This window comes from Ursus americanus, chromosome 35, assembly GCF_024610735.1.
Source record: "Ursus americanus isolate L20-20 chromosome 35, mUrsAme1.1.p, whole genome shotgun sequence".
NCBI lineage: Eukaryota > Metazoa > Chordata > Mammalia > Carnivora > Ursidae > Ursus > Ursus americanus.
In genome coordinates this window covers 26,632,537-26,656,652 of record NC_142161.1, presented here as the reverse complement: position 1 = coordinate 26,656,652, position 24,116 = coordinate 26,632,537, and the positions used below count along the sequence as shown (strand labels likewise).

Sequence of the window (24,116 nt, the reverse complement as noted above, 5' to 3'; positions counted from 1 at the left end):
GGAGCATGCACAAGCAGGGGGAACAGCAGGCAGAGGGAGACGCAGGCTCCCTGCTGAGCAAGGAGCCCGATGCAGGACTTGATCCCAGGACCCTCGGATCATGACCTGAGCTGAAGGCACACACTTAACTGACTGAGCCACCCAGCCCCACCCCCTTTTTAAAAGATTATTTATTTGTCAGAGAGAGAGAGAGGACATTATTTTACCTCTATGAATTAAAGTCTGCAGGTTCAAACAAAGAAGAAAAGGGGAAGAAGGGGAAGAAAGGAAAAACAAAGGATGAACCTGTGAAGAAACAGCCCCAGAAACCTAGAGGTGGACCAAGGGCTTCAGACAGCATCAAGAAAGAAACTCCCTCCCTTGAGGCTGTAAGTCCGGAGTTACAGGACTTGGCTGCAAATGACCCACATGACGACAAGGTAGGGCTACCACTCCTGCGTGTGTGCGCTTTCGCTTCAAGACGGTCACCAGCCACCTCGGGGCTCCCGAGACACGAGGTTCACATAAGTGCTAAAACCAGGACAAGTGGTAACCTTATTCTTAATGAAAGTCCTCTTAGAAATACAACCTAAAGGACTAAATTTCCAGGATGTAAGTGTAAAAATGGTCGTGTTCATACAAGTTTTTTACAAGCCTTTAGAAAATAATTTTATGGAGAGGCTTTATCTGATTCTAGTGGGAGCTCAGTTACAATAAGACAAATAATTCGGATTGTCTTGAAGATGAGCAGAAAGTAAATTTGCGCTTCTCTAGATTTTTCTGTAGGAATATATGCTGTGTTATCTTACATAATGTCCACTGCCTGTACAGCTCAAGTGCCAAGTAAGTGCCCTAGTTGAAAAACCAGCGAGAAGTGAAATTTATCCAGTTAAGATGGTTGCCTAATTATTCTATCAACTGAAAACAACAAGCCCAGCTTTAAGTATATCTTCTTGAAATCCTGAGCAAAGGATTGACTACTTTATAAAATTGGAAAAAATTTGGCTTTGCTGGTATTTGTATTTATAGCAGTTAAAGCTTTGGCTAGAATCGTCCGTTCTATTCAGTGTGGATAATGCTTACAGGGATTCCAGAACAATGTTACTGTTTTATAATGTGACAATTCATTTTGATCCTCAAATTTTTACACTATTCTCATATCTGTAATTTATTCTGTAAACCAGAGACTCATAAATATTGAGGTGTTATGAATTATACATAAAAAAACCTATTTGGAGATAATCTAAGAAGAGCAAACAAAAGTAAGCTTACCTTAATATATGAAAAATTTATCCTAGAACTGTTGAACAGAGACTAAAAAATAAAAGTTCTGTTCACCAGGATTCTCCATTTTCCTTTGGCAAACATATCAAATTTAGTTGTCATTTTAAATTGTCATTTTACGTTTAATTTCACTATTTTAGCATGCACTCCATGTGAAAGTGTTTTTTTTTTTTTAACTTCAGAGAACAGTGCTCTTTCTCTTTGACACTGCTCTCTCAAATAGATGCACAAATCCGTTTTGGGACACCGCAGAACACAGTCTTGGGGTCCATAACCTGTAGTTAAGATGTGATAGTCTTGTTATATTATTGGGTTTTTTTTCTCCTCATAGTTTTTTAATCATGTGGAATTTCAACTTAAGTTATAGCTGACTTTTATAATTTTGTTTGGAGCAGGAAGAACAAGACCTGGACCAGCAGGGTAATGAGGTATGACTTTGTGTTGGGGTCCCTACTGTGACACTCTGACTACAGTCTAGTTCCCAGAATATTTGATATACAGTTTCTAACTAATTACAACTTCTAAGGCTAAGACAAGATTATAGGCTCTGGAGTCCAACATTCTGGGTTTGAATCCCAACTTTGCTATATATAACTGCGACCTTGAAGCATTATTTTTTGTGCTTCTGTTTCCTCATCTGAAGAGTGGGGACGATTGGTCCCTACCAGGAGAGTAGTGTTTGGAGAATACCCATAAAGCGTTTAGAAAAGTCCATGGCACGAAGTAAAAACTACTTCAGCACCAAGCATCTTGTCCAAGTTTTATTCATGTTGCTAAATAAATATGGCTAATCTCGTAGGCAGCCCACCAAGAGCAACTCTAAGAAGCCTGTGAGATTTTTCCTTAAGAACAGGCAGAATGCCCCAGGTGGGCCAGGGTGGGAGAGGGGAGTGCCGCTAGAAAATCCCCCTGGTCGAGAAGTGCTGGTCTAGCCAAAGTATCACTCCCATTTCCAGGCAATGAATTTAAATCGATTTGTGGTCATTTTTATACATCACTTTAATCCACAGTAGTTTTCTGCAACAAATAACATCCAACAAGTTTTTTATTCCTTAAATGTATTTACAAGTATTATTTTTGAAAATCATTGTTTTCATTGCTCATTATGTTATACAGAGATTTTAGTAGTAAAGAATATAAACGCCATTGGTCTTAAACTCTTTGGAGCTAGAAACAGAAAGCAGAGCTTAAGACTATAGGTCTATCAGAAAAAGATAAAAATATGTTGAGTATTAAGACTTTTCTTTTTTAGGACTGGTAAGAATTTTATAATTGTTTTTGTTCTCCCTTTTTAGGAAAATCTCTTTGACTCTTTGACTGGGCAGCCGCATCCTGAAGATGTATTACTGTTTGCCATTCCAATATGTGCCCCTTACACCACCATGACAAACTATAAGTAAGTCATCTGTAGTTTACTCAAAACCGCTGACACATAGTGACTTGTGAATGGTTTTGTAATCTCTGTTCAGTAACACACGCAATTCCTTTTTAAAGATACAAAGTGAAACTTACTCCTGGAGTTCAGAAAAAGGGAAAAGGTATTTAAAAAATTTTTTTGAATTATGATTTTGAACGTTTCTTCCCCGAACAGAAGTAGATTCTTCTATTTTCTATTTACAGCTGCAAAAACAGCCTTGAATAGTTTCATGCATTCCAAAGAAGCAACAGCAAGAGAAAAAGACTTATTTCGCAGTGTAAAGGTAAAGTATTCCTCCTGAAGTCTGGAGCTCGGTGGTACAGTTAAAAATGTTAGCAGTTTCTACTTTCAGTTCTTTATTCATAGTAGATGCAGGCTGCAGCTGTTGTTTTGGTAGCTAATGCTGTCGTCTTACTAGAAGCAGTGCAACATAAGTAAAATCATTTCCACAGAAAATTTTGGAAATGTCTGTCTTTTGACAGCAGAGGACACATAACTGTCATAAACATGACCACCACATAGAATGTGAAGATATTCAGCAATTCTCTTTTTTTAGGACACGGATTTATCAAGAAACATTCCTGGCAAAGTCAAAGTGTCTGCACCCAATCTTCTGAATGTAAAAAGGAAATAGCTGAAATGAAATCCTAAAATATTTGAGAAGAGCCAATTTTATAGCCTTTTGGAAGTTCAAAGATGAAAACACCATGTAACAAGACTTCCGCATTTAAAAATGAACTAAACATTGCCTTGCTATATTCGCCAAAAGGACTTTTTTTTTTCTTCCAGTTTTTTAGAGAGGAAACACACACTACGGTAGGATTTCCTAAAATATTTGTGGACAGTTAAATGCTAACTGTATACATCTGTAGTTTTTCTCCTACATTTTCTCGAAATTTGGGAGGTTAATACTAAGTTTTCATTTCATGTTGTACAGAAGTCGAACGGTGAAGTGGCTCAGCTGCTTAGACTGCTGACTTGGTCATCCACCCTTAGAACATCTAGTGTATCTACTGCAGGCCGGTCACAGTTGTTTTCTGGTGGTGTGGTGGGGGTGGGGGGTTGAACATGTAGGATTAAGTGTTGGAAACCTTCTGCCTTTACTTCTAGTTGTCAAAAAATATATTAGACCAGATTTAAAATACACATAATTCAGCCTAAGAAATAACACCTAAAAAAAATTGGTACTCATCACTTCCATGCATTTAAACAACTTCACTTTTCATCCTGATTTCTTCCTTGTAATCTGTTTTATACCATTTTATTTTCTACCTCTAGTAATTAGCAGCATGTTCCAGAGTATCTTAACCTATGATATCATAAGTGCACTTTTAGGCTTATCACTAAAGACTCTTGACCCAGCTCCTCCTCTTCTATCTCCTAACAGAACGAAGAAGTCATAACATCATTCCCATTCTTTTATGAGCTAAAAAACTTATTAAATGATTAGACCATAGCTACCGACAGTATGACCACTTGCCCCGCCCCTATACCAAAGCATCAATAAGGTCAAAGTACTGAACAGCTGTTGGTCCTTCCAGAATTTAACCAGCTTAGTCCTATTGAGAATATTTTTCCATTTGAATGTAAAAAAAAAAAAAAACCTTTGTAATTATACAGCCTAGCGTTGTAAATACAACAGATTACTCTTGCAATTAAAAAAAAAAAAATTTAAAAAAATAACCTTACCATTTTGATAGTGGTAAGAATAATGTAATGTTTCCACGGCTATATATCCTGAAGTTACCAAAAAGGAAATATAATAACCATTCCTTGGGGTAAAAAGCCCAAGTATTTTCTTTTGCTTTAATAGAACACAGTTACTGGTGTTAAATACATTTATTGTAAACTTTAGACACAAAAATAGGTTCTCTAGGCCATTCACATGCACATTAAAACCAAAAAGCTGCAAACTACAACAATGCATATAATTATACAAACGATACCACTCTCTGATGTTTACAGAATTGCTGTCCATGCAAGGTGATCAGAGGCATGATCTATGAAGCCTTAAGATCCAGAAGTGTTGTTACTACCAAACCTCTGATTAACACTGTGAAGTAAGTGTTTTGGAAGGCAGTTCCACGAGTTGGCTAACATTTCTTTGAAGCAAATGACGGCTTCTAAGCTTAGCCTGAAAGTGGACAAGAGAAAAATAATTTTGCTTTACTGTTTGGAAGTACATTAATTTAAAGACTTATTAAAAAACAACCCCCCCAAGAAAATAAAGATTTTCATAGGAACTGGTTAGTTACAGAAGGCTTGTTATTGCCCTTGTTATCCGTATACCTGGTTTTTCAGGGGCATTAATTGAAATGAAGTACCTAGTAAAAAGTTACTTACCTTACAAGAGATTTTGGTTGAACTGAAAATATAAGTATTTCATTACTGTGTGCCTGAAAAATAGATTTGAACATTTTCAAAAGTAAGTACTCCACAGGTTTCAGAAATATTATCAAGTGTCCTTTAGGGTAGAATACTTACAGCTCTGTGATGGACAAGAAGGTTATTGGCGCACCCACCAAAAACGATTACTTCTCCTTCGTCGCTGGCACAAGCTGTATGCCATAATCTATATTTAAAACAAAAGCTTGAGTTTGAAGTTACCCAAACACCGAATTGACGATGTATGCTACAGAACAGAATGCTGAAAGAAAGACTAGAGATCTTTAGTACAGACCAGAAACACGTTGAGAAGCAACCGCTAGAAAAAAATGTTTTATCTGGATGTTATCATTTTCTCTCTGGTCCAGTCCTAATTTATGCAATGAGGGGTTTGAACTGAATGATCTGTTCTCTAGGTCTTTGTTAGCAATAAAACTCTTATGGGAGATGTGTGGTATATGCCCTCTCGATCTTCTTTTCACGGCAGGGCCAGTCCTCCTAACACAAAACATCTGAAGGATGCTGAATCCGCCTGAGATACTCTAGGTGTCAGGCCTGGTCATCCTATGGGAAGAATTTTTGTGCCAAATGAAGCCTTTGTGCATAAGTGTACTTACATTAGAGGCTTGGGGGGGAGATGCAGGCTGACCTATTTAAATGTGCTTTGAATACCAGTTGTGACTACAGCATATCCTTTAGCAGTTTTTGTAACAATTCTGAGATTAACAAAGAGAACTCTTGGGTGATGTGATTTAATATCTGTTAGTGCTACTGCAAATCTGATTCCCTATATTCATTCTTCAGGGTTTTGAAATTCTCTCCTTTCCAGTTACGTTTCTTTTTTTTTTTTTTTTTTTTAAAGATTTTATTTATTTATGTGACAGACAGCCAGCCAGACAGCGAGAGAGGGAACACAGCAGGGGAGAGGGAGAGGGAGAGGAAGAGGAAGAAGCAGGCTCCCAGCCGAGGAGCCCGATGTGGGACTCGATCCCGCAACGCCGGGATCACGCCCTGAGCTGAAGGCAGACGCCTAACGACTGCGCTACCCAGGCGCCCCCCAGTTAGGTTTCTTTTAAATGGCAAACCTAGGATCAGTTGAAAACACTTGAGAAAAGGGCTTGATTATAAATTTTAACTACATCAATTTTATGATAAAAGCAGCAGCAAAAGTCAAGTCCAGCTTTGTTTTTTATGCACAGGGACAGAAAAGAAAGCATTCGATACTAGGATAATATTGGTTTTCTTTTCTTTCAAGAGGTATGACATGAAACCTTAGTGAGTGTTAGGATTTTTAATAAGAAGAATGAGGTACACAGCCACAATTTCCTCTCTCATACCGGTCTTGTACGTCTTTATGGACCTCAATTATTCAGTATAAGAATTATTTTTTAAATAGTTCATACCTTGGTTTTTCAGTATAGGGATGATTAAACTGTATCCATTCATTTTTACTGATGCAGTAAGTCCAGGCATCACCTGATTGAAGCAAAGAACAGCCATGAAATATGTTGTCAACAGGACACTGATAATTAAAGGGCACAGCTTTAGCAAGAAAGGTAATAAATCAGATTGTGAGTACAAACAGGAAGTATAGATCTTTTTTTTGTCCTCTCTGCACTTAACCAAGCAGCCCTTTGCTTGTTACAACCCTCCAGTGGGGCTTTTAAGTGTTGCACTGGACAGAATCAGTGGATGTCCTAGTATAAAAACAATTACAGGTTTGTTATGGAATCAAAATTAATAGCAAACCTTCCAACCAACCCTATAGCCCTCTGATATATTTAAGAGAGACTGATGTTTTCCATCTCTTTATATTATCACATATGAATGATGTATAATGATTTATTTTTAAAAGACTTACTTAGTGGCTGTTTATCAGTGGTAAATCCTCCAAAGAGAAAGAGATGATCTGAAGAAACTGGTGTTAGTGAGTGCCAAGATCGGCCAACTGGGCATATGCCTTGTGGAATTCTGAAAAGAGCAGCTACGTTACAGTATCTGTGTTTGAAAGCGGCTGCTATTTAATACAGAGAAACAGTAAAGAAGTTTTCTTTTAAAGTTCATATAGAATTATGAAAAAAGACTTTAAATTTAAAAACCTCTTGGTATTAATACTGCATGCTTTTTTTTTTAAAGATTTTATTTATTTATTTGACAGAGATAGAGACAGCCAGCGAGAGAGGGAACACAAGCAGGGGGAGTGGGAGAGGAAGAAGCAGGCTCCCAGCAGAGGAGCCCGATGTGGGGCACGATCCCAGAACGCTGGGATCATGCCCTGAGCCGAAGGCAGACGCTTAACTGCTGTGCCACCCAGGCGCCCCTGCATGCTTTAGAATTAACTACGTTCTTAGAAGGTAGAGTCAACTTCAGATCTTTTCAACAAACACTGAGCATATGCTGTGTGCCAGGTAGTTACGGGAACAGGAAATTTTAAAAAATTTCTTTAAGGATCTAATCATCACATTTATTTAAATTCTCAGTTGTAGAAAATTTAAGCAAGTATGTTATATACTGATAACAGAAAAAAATATTAAATGTTTTAAAAATAATTCTCTAAAGTGATACATACAATTCATTCCACTCCCATGTATCCAGATTAAGATAGTGAAGATCATTCATTCTAGCATCCTGAAAAAGGATAATGAAGTAATTATCATTCGGAATGACTCAAAAGCAAATCATTGAAACTATTCATACACTTACTCGGTATCTGCCTCCAAACACAAAGCCTTTGTTTCCAACAGTTGCACAGGCGTGGGCAGCACGAGGTGAAGGTGCTTTACCCTGTAAAAGTCATAAAAGCAATGTTTTAAAATAAATACCAGAATCTTTTCTGGATATGGGATGAGGATATGCAAGACACCTGAGCTTTTAAGCTAACGTGCAGATGTCTATTCAACAGCAATACTAAAACCACGCACTGTAATTTTATATGTGAGCTGTATTACTTAATGCACTAGTTCATAGAATGATTGTCTTATTCTTATCTTTTAAAATAAAAGGTAGTACATTATATGACACCTGTGTCAGAGGAAAAAGAAATCTAATATTTGAGTGACTTAAATTACAATCTAGTGCTTAGGAGTTATTTAGTTTCAAACAATACCACTTAACATCTATTAGATAATGGATGCTGGGTTAGTCTGTATATTCACTAAACTTTTCTGAGGTATGGACTCCTTGGAGAATAATGAAAGCAATGAACCTTCTCTCTCCAGAAAAACAGGAATGAACTGTCCATTTTTACCACCTCCAACTCCCTTTCTCCTCCAAGGAGCCTTGCTTTAATAATTCATTATTCTTCAGTAACTCACGGTAGTGATAGGCTGACTCCAGATAAATGTTTCAGTGTCTAAAATATGTACATGATCATTCCATCCTCTCGGGTGGCTTGAATTCTACAGAAAGTAAGAATCGGAGTTATTTCACAAATGTTTGTAAAATTATATAGCTTTGCCTGGTTTATGAATAAGGCAAAATGAACAAGACTAGCAAACGTGTATTATTTCAAATACCAAGAAGGCCATATACAAATACGAAACCTCACTCACCCAAAAAGATGTTTCATCAAATTCAAAAGTTCCCAATACTTTATCTTCAGGTAAATATCCATAACCTCCAAAAAATATTAACCTGTTTGATAAAAAACACACTAAAAATTCAAACATCCACAGGTTAGAAAGATATGAGAAGTTTTTCTTTTGTCATGCTACGAACTGAGAAGGCACCCTTCCATATATAGAATACTCATTCACATAATAACGGCTACTATGGCTAATTAGGTGCTGTGTTAAGCACTTTGATGTATTAATTCATTTAACCCTCATACGGGCCCTAGAAGGTATGTTCTAAGGTTACAATGGTTATTGTCTAAGGACACTTGAATGGCAAACCACTTTGCACATAAAAACTCAAATCTACGGGGCTGCTAACTCACTTGTTTTTATATACCCAGACACCAAGTTTGTCCTTTGATGATGGAGGAATTCCTTGGCAATCAATCCTTTCCCACTGTAATACTCTGTCAGTAGACCTTGAATCCAGCATGTAGAACTGTCAGAAGCAATGATTTCAGTTAGGTTTGGTGATGGGCAAGAAATTCAGCGTTGGCATTTAATTTTATTGTGATGTAACAGTAATAGAAATGTCCTCGAATTCAGTTCTCCTTAAAGTGTGACTACAGACTGTTACTGGTCTGACTCTACATAAGGAATTTATGCCAGAATGTAAACTACCTAAGTCACTAGGCACCCTGTTCAGCTCATTTTTTCCCCAATAGCCTCATTTTTTTTAATGGAGGAATAGAAGTGTGTGGATTTTTATTCTGTGCCTTGATTACATAGGCACTCTTAGTCATACTGATCTAATTTATGGGTATGAAGATGGTATTACCAAAAAAATTCAACTCAGCAATTTCACCTTCAAACTGAAATTAACAAACACATCTTAAGTGCCTACTTAATCTTTTAGGATTTATCCTTAGCTGCTGCTACATAAAGTATTGGTCTTTCAAAGGGTTCCCATCCAGGTGCTTGAATAAATCTGCTTTTATATAATCTTTTTACTTCTCTTAAGACTCCTAAGCTTCCTTCCGATCAAACTTAAAATACTCAACCCCCAGCCATTTGGTACACTAACTACTCCCATTTTTCTGTCCAGCCCTAAAGCCACAGCTTCTTTCCCAAGCTGCTTCATGTTGGGTCAAAGTTCTCCCTCTCCGCCTTGGCCCTGAAAAACACATGGCTCCGCTACAGCCTACAAGCGGTGCCTCACAAAATCTTTCAGGCACAGAACCCTTTCTTCAAACAAAATCTTCAGCAAAGGCCTAACTGAAGTGGAGCTACGCTTGTTAAAATGGGAGTCAGGAGGGGTGGTCTGGAGCCTGCCCAACACCAGTATGCTCGTCCCACAGGTGTCCCAAGGCCTGTCAAAGACGTGACAGAGCTCTACTTGTTTGGAGCTCTGCCCCAGAGCTCCTAGGAGTACAGCTGGAACCTATGTCAGCCATATGCTCCATCCACAGCAAACCGCTTGGCATTCCCATGAATAAGACCTATTTGCTTATACCTCTGCCCCTGGATATCTGTATCGTGGCTCCCCCTTCCAGTTATGATTCAGTTCAACCCTCTTGGGTGAAGACTTTGCTTATTCTGTTCCTCCATCCTTCCAAACACAATGTCAAGGATTGTTTCTCAGATTTAACAGTATTTACTGAGCTGTTACACTATGAGCCAGGCTCCGTGTATCTCCTTACGTGCTGCTGAAATCATCTACTACTTACGTGTGTCCCTTCCAGAATATGAGGGGGGGACTGTATCATTCATCTCTGTGTCTCCAGTGTCTAACCAAGTGCTCAGCCTATAAGGTGCTTAAGTTGCTGTCTCCCTAAATCATATGCACCTTTCTGACTGACATTTGTGTGTCACTGGCTTGAGAGAGCAACTGTTACCTTTTTCCTATTTGGAAAAAACACCGACAGAGTCAACAACAGTATCTTAGAGTGCCATATTACAGGAATGTTAGCGTATGTTGTCCGTATTAATTCAGCCTCACAGCTGAGCGGTGCTCTGCTCGTTTTTACCCTGCCCCTCATGACTGTATCTTGTTTTCACCTGGTTTACTAATAGTTATCTAACACCCCAGGGTTCTAAGACCGAGTAGCTGCAGAGAACACAAAGCAAAACCACTTAGAAAATTACTGCACACACGTTATCAACCAAAGTTGATTTTACCAAAGGCCTAATAAACAGACTGGTAGACAAAATACTAAAATGCACATTCAGACCATTATCGCGTACATGAATTCTTAAAACTGGGACAGGAGTAAAGATGGGCTAACCTTAGAAATCCGAAGGTGTCTGAGAAAGTGTACAGTTGCCCTAAACCATAACCCTTGGAAACACTCACCTTATTCGTGTTGCCCCTTGAGTGGTGTCCTCCGAACAAGTAGAGCACCCGGTCCACGCACACAGCACAGCTTCCGGACATGGAGGGAGGCACATCTCCTTCCGTGTTTATTTTTTTCCTGAGGGCAGAAAAAAACAATGTAAATGTTTCGCAAAAGGGAAGAAATGTAAAAGTCATTCATTTTTCTTCTATCCCCACAATAAAGGGAAAACATAAAGTCGGCAGGCCGGCTCGAGCGTCCGGGGTCTCTTCCAGCGCCACAGGAGGCCTGGGAGCCGGGCACCGGCCTGTGCTGCTCAAGCTTCACTGCTCTTTGTTGACACAGCCAGTGGCTATTTTGCTTTTAGTGTCGAGTGAGCCGGGAATCCCAAAGGAAAACTTCGTCCCACTCCTGACAGATGAATTCAACAGTGTTTTATTCAGTGACCTTCTAGCCGTTCAGACGAATCTGATGATTCAGACCTTATGTGGGATTACAGGCGGTCAGTACTTACTGCAGGCCCCGCACTGCTCTGAGTGCTCTGCGTGCCTCACATCTTCTGAACCTAAGAACGAATCCGAATCAAAAAGCCTAAGAAATCTACGGTTCAGAATATTAATAGAATGGTTAAGGTCCTCTGCTCACTTTATCACTTTAGCTAAGCTTGAAGTTTCGGTAGGCTTATTTTTACAAATCCTTTATGGGGCTGGACGTTTTAAAAAATTTTGTAGAATTCCCCTATTAAAGGAATACTATTATAAATTTCCAATTCTCTAAAAAAAAAAAAATCGAGCAAACAACTCAGATCAACACTAATTTGCTACGTACAGAAATAATCTTCACTTTTTAGTTGAACTCTTAAATCAGGTGGGACCACTACTGTCTTAGTCCTGTGATCTAGAATGTGCAAAATACGTAAAGGGCACAGAGTTCTTACCAAGCAAACCATGGAGAAGGCTACTTTGTAAATCCCAGCCACGGCTAACCCGGCATTTGAGAACCACATTAACTCTGCGAGAACATTCGCTTGAGCACCTCTTTTACAAGACTGGCAAAAGATCTTCTCAGAATATCCCCAGTTGTATGGAAGGCAAATTTAGGTTAGTGGTTGGTTGTTTTTTTTTCTTAAACACTAAAGAAATCTGCATTGAAATTTTAATGTTAGAGCTCATTAGAATACCACCTTTATTTCTAGGAGATACAATCTAGAAATCCTTTTCTCATTTACCATGTAACAGAAGATATAACATCTTAAAAAAATATATATGGAGCTTTTACTGTATTTCCATTCCAAGATCTGAAGCCTCTACTTCTGTAACATTACAAGGATATTTTATAGAGCCCTCAATAGAGTGTCTTCAAAAAAGGTCATGAAAGTACCAAATTACTGAAGAGATGCTAATATGTCTAAGCTTAGCAGCCAAGCTGAACTAGCAGAACATGGTTTTTAGGACATAGAGATAGTTTTGCATCTTCAATTAAAATATTTTTATTCTGGGGCACCTGGGTGGCACAGCGGTTAAGCGGTTAAGCGTCTGCCTTCGGCTCAGGGCGTGATCCTGGCGTTATGGGATCGAGCCCCACATCAGGCTCCTCTGCTATGAGCCTGCTTCTTCCTCTTCCACTCCCCCTGCTGTGTTCCCTCTCTCGCTGGCTCTATCTCTGTTAAATAAATAAATAAAATCTTTAAAAAAAAATATGTTTTTATTCTAATAGAATGGGCTTTACAGAGTTGTGGGGGGTTTTCCCCCCATTTTAAGATTCATTTTATTTTAGAGAGCAGGGGGAAGGAGAGAGAATCTTCAAGCAGATTCCCTGCTGAACACAGAGTCCAACTTGGGGCTCAATCTTGACCCTGACATCTTGACCTGAGCTGAAACCAAGAGTCAGACGCTTAACTGAGCCACCCAAACACATCCCGAGTTTCTTTTTATTTGCAATCTTATTTGAACTTTTCAGCCTCCCTCATAATATCCAGTTACCATCTTCCAGTCTCCATGTTGTAGATCCAGAGCTCTTCTCTAGGCAGATAAAAGTCATATAGTCCTCTGACTTGATTACTCTAAGAAGAATAACAAATAGCAAATATAAAAACAATTGGTATTCTAAAGAGGCACTATTGTGTATTTGTTCATATCTATCTTGAGATACTAATGAGAGTTATGAGAAGTTAAATAAGGCTTACAGTTCACTTCTAGCAAATGGACAGCCCTCCCTGCCCCATGCCACATACTCAAGGTAATGCTTATTAGACAACCCCACCCTTAGGACGCAGGCAGTTAAGAGGTCTCCAGGGGCTCTCCCAGGCCACTTTACGCTGAACAGACCTTCTCCAACTTTGCGTTGCAGGACTTCAGCAGAGGTTACCTGTGCCATGGCTCACACGCTACAGACAGGTGCACCGTGTAAGTGCCTGACCCACACTAACACGTGATGTCATTTTCTAGCCATTCTCTACCAAGAAACAGAGGGGGCAGAACTGCAAATGTGCAGTTAAGTCCGTATGCAAAATTTTAAGTTCCTTGTTCTGCTCCATTTCCCCTCAGGTAAAAATTCTTAACAGAATGAGCTTACCATATGCCAGAACTAGCTGAGTTCTTTCAGTGGATTACTTTATTTAATCCTCTCAACAACCCTAGAAAGCAGTTGTTAGTACAAGAAAATAGGTTTTTTAGAGAGGTAAGTAATCTGCCCACAGTTACTTGCAAGTAACAGTGGAACCAGGATTCAGCCCTCCTTTCCTTGACATTGCAACTGCAGTGGAGGCCCGACCTCCCCAACCTTTGAACCTCCCCGGCCACTTTTTGAACAATGTCAACATTGACATGGTGAACAATAGCAGTTCACTGAGAATGGGTGTCAGGATCCAATAAGCTTGTATAATAAGTAGTAAACAGCAACAGAGGAGGTGGCCACATAAACACTTTCTATCCCACCACTTAGGAAGAGAAGGCTGGAATCACGATAGCGGGCTGACCCGGAGTAGACCAGCTCTGCCCAAAGAGGAGAACAGACTACTGTGTAGGAAGCGAAGGTTTATTGCCTTCAAAACAATCTCCAAAGGCTTCTCGGGGTTCTAGCCAAAATACTGAGGACAGCCTGTTTTGGAATCACCCACTTACTTCACTGATTGTGCCTCCCTCCTAAGTCCTAGGCATCCAGGCCCTAAAAACTCAGCATCAAAAATCTTCCTGACAACCCTACCCCCATTCCCCAAAGTCAAGTCCCATTCCCTCAACGCTGCTGATTTTTACAAACAGAATTATGAGTAAGTAGTGTAGACCAAAGTGTGATTAACGGGTTAACTTCTCCAATGGAATTATTTACATTTTAATAATGGCTCTACATACCTGCCCCTTCCTCCTACCAAGTACCCTCCTCTAAACACCTATTCAATGCACCCTGAGGAGAAAACACTGCAGATTAATTAGGACTGGCAAAAAAAGAAAACACACACACACACAAAAACCCAAAAATCTCTTCTTAAACTAAATGAATTCATCAAGACAGCCACAGCAGTTTATTCCATCTGCCTTTTTGGCAGTTCTCAGCTATGATCCGGTAAACTGTGCCAGAAGCCAAAATCTATTACCAGAGTCAAAATAAGTCATCAAAGGCACAGGTGTAGTGGACCAGATTTCAAGCAAATGGGGGCAGGGAGATCAATTTTAAGACCAAAACGGACTAAAAAGAGTATTTTTGGTAGGAATGGATCAGCGCCACCCCAGCAAATGCAGCGCGCCCATTCTAGAATGTGAGGTGTTCCTGGGAACCTCTACAGCAAAAGGGCAGAACTAAGGAACAGGCTTTGCACAGGAGGCATCTGGGTAGGATCCCCCGCCAGAGGCGGCAAGAAGCGCAGCGGGCTCTAAACCGGTAACTCACCGCGTTGCTTTTGATGAGGGGTCACAGAGCTGACCTGGTGGTTCCAACTGCTGCTGTGGATTTTTTGGTTACTGGGGGAGCCTTTTCCGTTCCTTTTCTTAATAGGGGTTTATTCTGAAACATGTCAACCCTTTCTCAGCTGAAACTAAAAGGAAAGCAGCCGTGCGGTGCTCAAACAACAGGCTGACGGCCACAGCCCGGGTGCAGCTGGGCTCCCGAACAGGCGAGGTGGTTGAAGAAGGCGACTCCCGCGGGAATTCCGGGCAGTCCTCCTGCACCTCGGTCACCCCACACGCGGGCAACGGCAGCCGTGGGCCCAATGACCCCGGCCCCCGAGGGTGCGGTGCTCCCCGGCGGGCCCGAGAAACGGCCAAGAGTGACATCGCACGTCGCCCCTCTTACACCCTCAACCTTTGAAAATACAGCGCGCCTCGGGGTCGCGCGCCGCGCCCTCCCCGTAACGCCCCGACTTCCCCGGAGCCCAGGGCGCCGCGGGCGGGGAGCGGGGGGCGCGCGGGGGGCGGCGCGCGGGCGGGACAGCAGCCCAGGCGCGTCGGGACGCGTCGGGGGACCGGCGAGGAGGACCCCGCTCGCGAGGAAATGCACCGACGGGCAGAGACGCGCCGCGGGAGCGCCCCGGGCGGCCGCCCTGCCCGCCCGCCGCCCCGGACTCGGGGAGCCGCCGCGCGCCGCGCACTGACCTTGTAGCCGCCCCAGACGAACATGTGGCGCCCGTCGCCCACGGCTACGTGGCCGCTGCGCTCGGCGGGGCAGGCGAGCTCCAGGGACTCGTAGCCCTCGTAGGCCGGCCCCGGCAAGTCGTCCGCCCGCACGTCCTCGTTGCCATCAGCCATCTTGAGGCCGCACTCGCGCTCACCAGCGGCCTCACACCCGCGACGGACAGGAGACAAAGGAGGAGGAAGCGGCGCGCGGCGGCGAGAGGCGAGCCGAAGGCGGCGGCGAGGGGGACGGCGTGCAGGCCGCTCGCTGGCCGCCCGCGCCCGCCCGGCCCTCCTCAGCGACGACAGCCTCTCCGGCCTCTGGGCCGCGCCGCGGGGTCGCGGGGGTCGCGGGCCGGGGCGGCGGCGGGCCCCGCCGGGAGCACGGCGGACAGGGGTCCACTCGGGGCCGCGGCTCGCTCGCAGCCGACCGCCCCGCCTCCAGCTCGCCCGTCGCCGCCGCCGGCCCTTGTTTACGCCGCGGCCGGACCCGCCCGTTCCGCTGACGCCGCCCGCCGGGCTCCGGAAGCGCGGCCGCCGCTCAGCGCCCCCAGCGCCGGGTCCTCCCGCCGCCGCCCCGGCCCGCGACCGGCCGGGCCCCGCAGCGCCGTGTGGCCGAGCTCGGACACCTCCGCGCCTCCCTTCGCTGCGGGCGCCGCGAGGACGGTAGCCACGTTCTCGCAAACGAAATGTTTATACGGAGAAGTCCTCCTCGTATGACTGAGGAACGTTCTCTAAGGGTTCACGGTCCGAAAAGGGGTGGCGACGTTGCTCCCTAAGGTTCTGGTCTCAGTTTCTCCAAGACGGAGGTCACGCCCTGTTTCCCTGTGGCCACGACGCGTGGCGCCGGGCCCTCCCGCCCGCTGCCGCAGCCCGGTGCTCGCAGAGCGACCCTGGCTCAGCAGAGATCTTAGGGCGGCATCCCTCGCCCAGGTTGGAAAATTGCACCCAAGAAGTATTTCAGAAGCCATCACCACCCAGCCCTTAAGGGAGAATGGCAAATCTTGCTCACCTACATGGATACTATTTGTCTTACATTTTGTATGATACATTTCAATTAGGTCAAGAAAATTAAGAATTCTTGGAATCTAAACTTGATTCCTCACCTGTAAAATAGGGTTGGCCGGAATACACCTGAAATCCCTCATGCAATGGTGCCTCTTTACTTGGATGTGTCTGGTGGGAGGAGTGTGCCTTATTACCTCGTCTTTTCCCCGTCTTCACGCTGTGACCACTACTTGGAAGGGACACTTTGAACAATAACAAAGGCTTTCCTGACTCCAGTTTTCATAGCCTGAAACTCCTTCCCTAGTCACTGCCCGTACGTTTACAATTTATCAAAATTTGTAGCATGGGTGAAAGCAGTGCTTAGAGGGAAATTTATAACACTGAATGCATACATTAGAAAAGAAAGATCTAAAATCAATCATCTAAGTTTCCATCTTAGGAAGCCAAAGAAGAGCAAATTAAATGCAAGCAGCAGAAAAAAAATAATAAAAATTTAGAGCTGTATCAATGAAATTGAAAACAAGAAATAAGCAGAGAAAACTAAAAGCTGTTTCTTTGAAAAGATCAAAAAAATCAATAAGCCGCTAAGCCAGGCTAACTAAGGGAAAAAGAGAAAAGACACAAATTACTAATGTCAGAAATGAAACAGGGGACAGCACTACAGATCCCATGAACATTAAAAGGATAATAAAGAGATACTATGAACAACTCTGCCCCTATATTTGATAACCTAGATGAAATGGACCAATTCCTTGAAAGACACAATCTGCCAAAACTCACATAAAAAATAGACAATCTGAATAAGCCTAAATCTATTAAAGAAATTGAATCAATAATAACCTGCCAAAACAGAAAACAACAGGCCCACATGGGTTCACTGGTAAATTCTAACAACCATTTAAGGAACAGATCAATTTTCTATAATCTCTTTTATAAGACAGAAACAGAGAGAATACATTCCTAACTCATTCTGAGGCCAGCATTACCCTAATATTAAAACCAGACAAAGACCTCACAAGAAAAGAAAACGACAGACCGATGTTGGTCATAACATAGATGCAAAAATCCTCACCAAAGTATTAGTAAATCAAATCCAAAAATTAAAAAAAGAATTATGCACCATGACCAAGTAAGACTTACCCCGCGTTTGCAAGGCTGTTCGACACTCACAAAGCAGCTAATGGAATCCACCATATCACTAGGCTACAGAAAAAAATCAAATGATCGTATCAATAGAAGCAGACAAATTATTGAACACCTGTTCAGGATAAAAACTCTCAGCAAGGGGTGCCTGGATGGTTCAGTGGGTGGGATGTAGGACTCTTGGTTTCAGCTTGGGTCATGGGCTCTGTGTTCTGTGTGGAGTCTGCTTGTCCCTCTCCCTCTACTCCACCCCCACTCGTGCTCTCCTCTCTCTCAAATAAATAAAAAAAATCTTTTTAAAAAAATTCTCAGCCAACTAGGAATAGAGAGGACCTTCCTCAACTTGATAAAGAAGATCTATAAAAACCTACAGTTCACATCATACTTGGGGAGAAACTCAAAGCGTTCCTATGAGATCAGGAACAAGGAAAGGATGTCTCCTCTCACAACTGCTTTCTAACATCATACTGGATTGTCCTCACTAATAATTATTCTATGTAGAAAATCCTTACAAAATTACTCTGGTACATCCAGACAATGGAATATTATTCAGTGCTAAAAAGAAACGAGCTATCTTTTCAAGCCATGAAGACATACAGAGGAAACTTAGCTGCTTACTGCTATGAAGTATGCCAACCTGGAAAGGCTACGCACTGCATGATTCCAGCTACGTGACCTATGGAAAAGGCAAAACTATGGAGTAAAAGATCAGGGGTTGCCAGGGGTTCGTGGGGAGGGCGAAATGAATGAACAGAGCACAGAGGATTTTCAGGGCAATGAAACGATTTTACATGCTACTAAAATGGTAGATACCTGTTTTTACACATCTGTGTAAACCCGCAGAATGCATACCACCAAGAGAGAGCCCTCGTGTGAACTGCGGACTTGAGGCGTGTCTTAGCCTGGCTGCTGTAACAAAATACCACAGACTGGGTGGTTTGAACAACAGACGTTTATTTCTCCCACTTCTAGAGACTGGGAAGTCCAAGATCAAGGTGCTGGCGGATTGGATTCTAGGTGGGGGCCCCCTTCCTGGCTTGCAGATGGCTGCCTTCCCATTGGCTCCTCACATGGCAGGGAAAGAGCGAGTGAGCTCTGGTTTTTTGCCTCTTCTTAGAAGGACGATAATCCCATCATGGGGTCATCACCCCCATGAGCTCATCTAAACCTAATTACCTCCCGAATACCCCACCTCCAAATACTAAGACATTGATTGAGGTTCAGAGTTTCAATGTACGAATTTGGGGGGGAACACAAACATTCAGGCAGTAACAGGCTGGTAGAAAACGTTCTTGTTGTTTCCACGAGCTGGACTGTGTGATAACCTCATCAAACCGGAAATACCAATATAATCACATTAATACAATGAAAAACCAGGCACGCGCACGCGTACACGCACAAGGTGGGCAGGGAGCATTATGTGTTTCTTGAAATTGCTTTTCTTTTGAAATGCTCTGAAGTCAAAGAATTTTAACTTGTTAGTATATTCTATCCTGAAAATTATATCTTAGTTATTTCTCTCACACGCACACATACAATATAAAAAAGTATTCGTGAAAACATCACTTCGTGCCTAGACAGCAGGCACAGAGTTCTGAAGAACACTTTTACGCTTCTGTCCGAAGGCTCATCATTTTTTAAAGGTGTGTGCACAAAGATACTAGTGGGGGAAAATGTACCCTAACTCGGACGTGTTATTGACTATATCATCCTGAAGACGCCAACACTCAACAGAATTCTGACAACGGGAAGAACACCCTGAGAACCCATAATACAGACGGCCGGACACCTGTTCCTTGAGAACCACATTGGAAACCTATTCTGTGAACCATCTGAGGAAACAACGACTATCGACCCCTGGAGAGTCGTGTTTCAAACAGAGAGCCTGTGCGGGGAGCTCGGAGGGGAAGCCAGGAGGCTGTCGGCGCCTCGGGCCCCTCCATGCTGCGGGGGTCGGCGGCACGGAAGTTCCAGAAGTGGGTAGTAACCCGCCAGCTGGTGAGAGGTAAGGGATCAATCCTGCTCGGCTTCTTCAGAACAGGCTTTGCAGGCTCCCAGAATTTCTACATCTCCGAACGGCAGAGAAGCCAAGTCTGGTTGAAGCCGACTTTTGGAGCTTGAAGGTAAAGAAGAGAATTTCCTGCCCCTCCTCCTATGGGGCTCCTACCTCAAGACATACAAGCCCCTGAAGCTGCGCAGGGTATTAAGTCAAAAGCTTCGTAAGCCGCAGATGGATTCCCGCGGAAGCCGAAATGACAGTGTGCGGCGAGGGAGCTAATCCAACTTTAACATTCTAAGTAAACCACTGCGACCAGAAGTGCTTCTCTAAAAGGCTACAGAAGGCAGCTGCATAATCTAGAATTCAAATTCACATGATCTGCATTTTAAAAGACGTTCATTCCATTCACTGTCATCTATCACTGTCCAATAGGTTTTGATATGTTTTCCCTTAAAAACGCTGATAACAGAAGTTCATGTAATAATTATGTCTAAGATGTATATTACCTGAGAGAATCATTTTCTCAATCTGTTATTCAGTCTAAAAATGGAAGGAAGGAAGGAAGGAAGGAAGGAAGGAAGGAAGGAAGGAAGGAAGGCTGGAAAGAAAAAAAAGAAAGAAAGAAAGAAAGAAAGAAAGAAAGAAAGAAAGAAAGAAAGAAAGAAAGAGAAAGAAAGAAAGAAGGAAAAGAAAACTTACACTAAAACAGTTTGCACAATCAACTCTAATGACTGGTTCACACTAACAAAACTAGGAAAATAGTATATCTATATAGTTCGTATAATAAATAAAATGTAAGCACAAAGTATTTCAATACATAAATAGAAGATTTACACATCCAAAATACGGTATATATAGATATAGATATAAAATATATCTGTAAAATTTAATAAGCTACTATAAGCTACTATAATTATTATAAATTACATATATATTTCAATATAGAAATATAGTCTAACATTTTCAATTTTAGAGATAACTTGAATGGTGGTGTTATGGAGAATAATTTCATATACTGAGCTTTTTAATAATTCATTGTTATTAGTAATTCATTGGAAGGGTATGACTGAAAATATGAGTAATTTCTTAGCTATGGCAAAAGTACCAGTTTAAGGACTATAAAGATAAATACGGTGTCCGTTTCTGCAGAGGCAGTCAATACTGACGATCAGTGGAAAGAGAACATATTTCCAATATCGTGGGTCTCGAGGACCAGCTCTCAGAGTGGTGTGGGCCAAATAGCAGGGTTCTATACAGGCAAATTACTAGGTTACCATCCCATTTCATTACTTACAAAAACTACCTTAGGAGCATTCTTCCAAGGCAAAAATATATTTGAGTGTGTCTGAAAAGTTAATAAATCTACTGCTTCTCAGTATTTCAAAGTCTGGATGACAAGTAAACCTCTACTTTAAAACGTGGTCTTTCTATCTATAAATTTGGACAAACTAACAACTTAGGGATAACGGAAAGACAATTGAAGACATTTATTCTGCTAATCAAATAAAGGAGAGGAAAAGTTATGATGCTGAAAGAGAGACTGTGTTACGTAAGCTTGAAGGGCGAGAGGCCAGTACTGAATACACGCCAGTGTTTGCGGAGTTTATCATTGTGTCCAGATGGACCAGTTACTCAAGGAGAAGTTTTTTAAATAACTGGTTACTTAATGAGAAGCTGTAGGTAATTTTAAAGTGGCGGGAGAAAATCCATTCTTTCCAACAGTTGATGTATAGTGTTTGTATCTATCTATTATTATGTCGGGGGATTTCTCCAGTCCTTGGGTTATAATCTCTCATTCTCCTCAAATTCATATAAACTTTCCAGTAAAGAGTACACAGTAGGTTAAAAATCTCTTACAATTGTACTTACTTCCAGAAAGTATATTTCTTCCTGCAGCTTATTAGGAAATTAGTTAACAAATATAAATTAATCTTCCATTAACATCTTATTCCCATATATTCCATGACATGTAATCACTTTAACGTAGCATTTTTGTTTCGAATTTTATCTTCTAAATAAAGCCTCCAATTTGGGGGGAGGGTAAATATACAGTCTGATTAAAATGTTTACACATATTAAATATATAGGGTATATAACAATTTATTTGCTAGTGGTCCACTGATACTTATTTTCTGTTTCTTCTTTTTGGGCTCTTTGTTCTTCTCGGTGATTAGCTGCAGTCCAAAATGTTATTTTTTTGAGTACTTGTTGCAGAAGTTTAGGAGGTAATAAAGATATCTGATTTTCTAAAATTATAGCATTTTTGCCAATGCAGTCAAGGCATGACCTGTAAATAAAACATAACAGAATTATTAGTTTTTTAACCCGAAGTTATAATTTATAGGTAAGTATTCTTCATAAAAATCATAAAATTTTTACATGATAATGTATTTCCTCTGTATTGTTTGGAACATGGTAGGATACACGTTCTTTCCAGAACACCACGTAATTACATATTTTTATAGTATAGAGGCCGTATCTGTCCAAAATCCAATGGAAACAGAAATTACAACCTACCACACAGCATGCATAATGTTATTTAAGCAGAAAAGATTCAGACTTAGTTTCAAAGCAGGTCAGTCTATAGCAGATTGTTTTTCATTTATCCTTCCAGTCCAGTAACCACTTAACCTTCTCTGAGAACTCTCTTTTTCTTCCATCACCCCAAGATGAAGCATCTAACATCCATTTTTATGCCATGGATCGGTCCTCCCCATCCTGCGCTGTGCTCACTGCACTGGCACACCTGACTTACACTGACCCAGAGAGAGCAGGTCTGAAGAGACGAATGAATGGATCAGAAATATAGAAAGAGCCCATGAGAGACCCCCGTGAGGTCCCCCCCCTTCTGGGGGCCCCGAGTTCACTTTGTCCCCTTTGATTCTCCCAGAGAGTGTGTCCTTCCAAATACGGCTCCCTTTTTATCTTAAGCTACTTTGAAGAGGATTTTGTATTTTAAAACCAAAAGAAACTTAAGAACTATGAAGAAAGCATCTATTTCAACGGATAAACTGTAAATCAAAAAGGGAAGTAAATCTTTTTTAAAAGTTTGGAAGATAGATTCGTTTGATTCTGCTGTAGTCAGCCTCAGTTGTCAGTTTATAAGGACTCACACTCTAGATATCTGTATCTTCTTCCCGACTTTCATGAAGCCTTTTCTCTCTACTCTGAAAACTCGAAGTAAGGAGAGCGAATGCGTTCTACACAGATACGGGAGAAGTACAAGCGAACGACACGAATCCCACACGCGGTGTAACCCTAACTCTGCTGCTCTCTGCGCACAGTAGCTCCCGCGCCCCTTCCACGGTGGGGGAGGGGAAGAGTCAGACGAGGAGGTGGACTCCACCGTTACTATTCCTGCACCGATTCAACAAATAGCTGTTCGTGTACACTACTTGGGAGGAGAAAACCCAATTTTGAGAAAACCCCCGTTTCAACTTTTTTAAAAAAGATTTTATTTACTTGAGAGACAGAGAGAGTGCTGGCACGAAGGGGGGAGGAGGGGGGAGGAGCGGAGACAGAGAAGCAGGCTTCCCGCTGAGCAGGGAGCCCTGGGGGGGGGGGCAGGCTCCATCCCAGGACCCTGGAATCCTGACCTGAGCCCAAGGCAGATGCTTAACTGACTGAGCCACCCAGGCGCCCCCCACTATTTCAGCTTTCAAGGAGATTACAATTTAGTGAAGATAAACAATGCTGTGACTTGGATAGCAGGAAATTTCCATGCCGGGTACAGGGTTCTAGGGGACTCAGAAAGGAAGCACAACCAAGACCATTGCAGCAAGGGAAACTTTGCAGATGGGATGTCCAAGCTGAGGCCTTGAGGGTCTCAACAAATTAAATGAAAGTATTCCATGATGGACGAACCACCTTGCAAAGCCCTAGAAATGTGAAATAAGATTACAGAAACTGCAATTGAGGTTCAAATATAGCTCTGGCAGGGGCGCCTGGGTGGCTCAGTCATTGAGCATCTGCCTTTGGCTCAGGGCGTGATCCCAACGTTCTGGGATCCAGCCCCACATCAGGCTCCTCCGCTGGGAGCCTGCTTCTTCCTCTCCCATTCCCCCTGCTTGTGTTCCCTCTCTCGCTGGCTGTCTCTATCTCTGTCAAATAAATAAATAAATAAATAAATAAATAAATAAATAAATAAATAAAGTCTTTTTAAAAAATACCAAAAAACCAAATATAGCTCTGGCAGAGTGTGGGGGGACAGGGGACATGGCAAGAAAAGAAGTAGAGAGATAGGCGGAGGCCCTCAACACCATGGTAAGGGATCTGCAGTTTGTCTAAGGGCAGTGGAAGCCACTGACTCATCACAGTATAAAAGGTGCATATGCCCTGATCCACCAACATCCCTTCCAGGAATTTCCTCCTGAGAAGATAGGCAAGTTTTCCAAAAGCATATACAAGAAT

The 24,116-nt window shown here is 42.1% G+C and overlaps 3 protein-coding genes across 8 annotated transcripts in view; 1 reads left to right on the top strand and 2 right to left on the bottom strand.

Annotated features, from left to right (window-relative positions):
• The window catches only part of NEMF (nuclear export mediator factor), a 49,426-nt gene extending 43,915 nt beyond the window's left edge, over positions 1–5,511 (top strand). Inside the window, exons 28-33 of the mRNA XM_045799086.2 lie at positions 222–419; positions 1,659–1,691; positions 2,559–2,659; positions 2,758–2,801; positions 2,884–2,963; positions 3,237–5,511. Of these exons, the coding sequence (XP_045655042.1) occupies positions 222–419; positions 1,659–1,691; positions 2,559–2,659; positions 2,758–2,801; positions 2,884–2,963; positions 3,237–3,314 (534 nt within the window). The 3' untranslated portion in view covers positions 3,315–5,511. The remainder of the gene's footprint in view (positions 1–221; positions 420–1,658; positions 1,692–2,558; positions 2,660–2,757; positions 2,802–2,883; positions 2,964–3,236) is intronic.
• On the bottom strand, positions 4,505–16,042 carry KLHDC2 (kelch domain containing 2). 2 transcript variants are annotated; one of them, XM_045799091.2, is made up of 14 exons: positions 15,539–16,042; positions 12,935–13,014; positions 11,467–11,517; positions 10,973–11,090; positions 9,003–9,118; positions 8,617–8,698; positions 8,380–8,463; positions 7,769–7,849; positions 7,635–7,693; positions 6,927–7,036; positions 6,469–6,541; positions 5,165–5,252; positions 5,024–5,076; positions 4,505–4,814 (listed from the first exon to the last, which is right to left on the bottom strand). In XM_045799091.2, exons 1-14 carry the CDS (start codon positions 15,689–15,691, stop codon positions 4,691–4,693), a joined length of 1,272 nt encoding a protein of 423 aa, XP_045655047.2. In that variant the 5' UTR covers positions 15,692–16,042; the 3' UTR covers positions 4,505–4,690. The 2 variants fall into 2 exon arrangements, with proteins under 2 accessions (XP_045655047.2, XP_045655057.1); XM_045799101.2 differs by lacking the exon at positions 11,467–11,517 and having other exon boundaries at positions 15,539–16,041.
• Positions 16,043–21,178: 5,136 nt separating this feature from the next.
• The window catches only part of KLHDC1 (kelch domain containing 1), a 90,154-nt gene continuing 87,216 nt past the window's right edge, over positions 21,179–24,116 (bottom strand). For all 5 annotated transcript variants that reach the window (XM_087859106.1, XM_087859107.1, XM_087859105.1 and 2 more), the window contains one exon: positions 21,179–21,993. In XM_087859106.1, the coding sequence (XP_087715232.1) occupies positions 21,807–21,993 (187 nt within the window). In that variant the 3' untranslated portion in view covers positions 21,179–21,806. The remainder of the gene's footprint in view (positions 21,994–24,116) is intronic.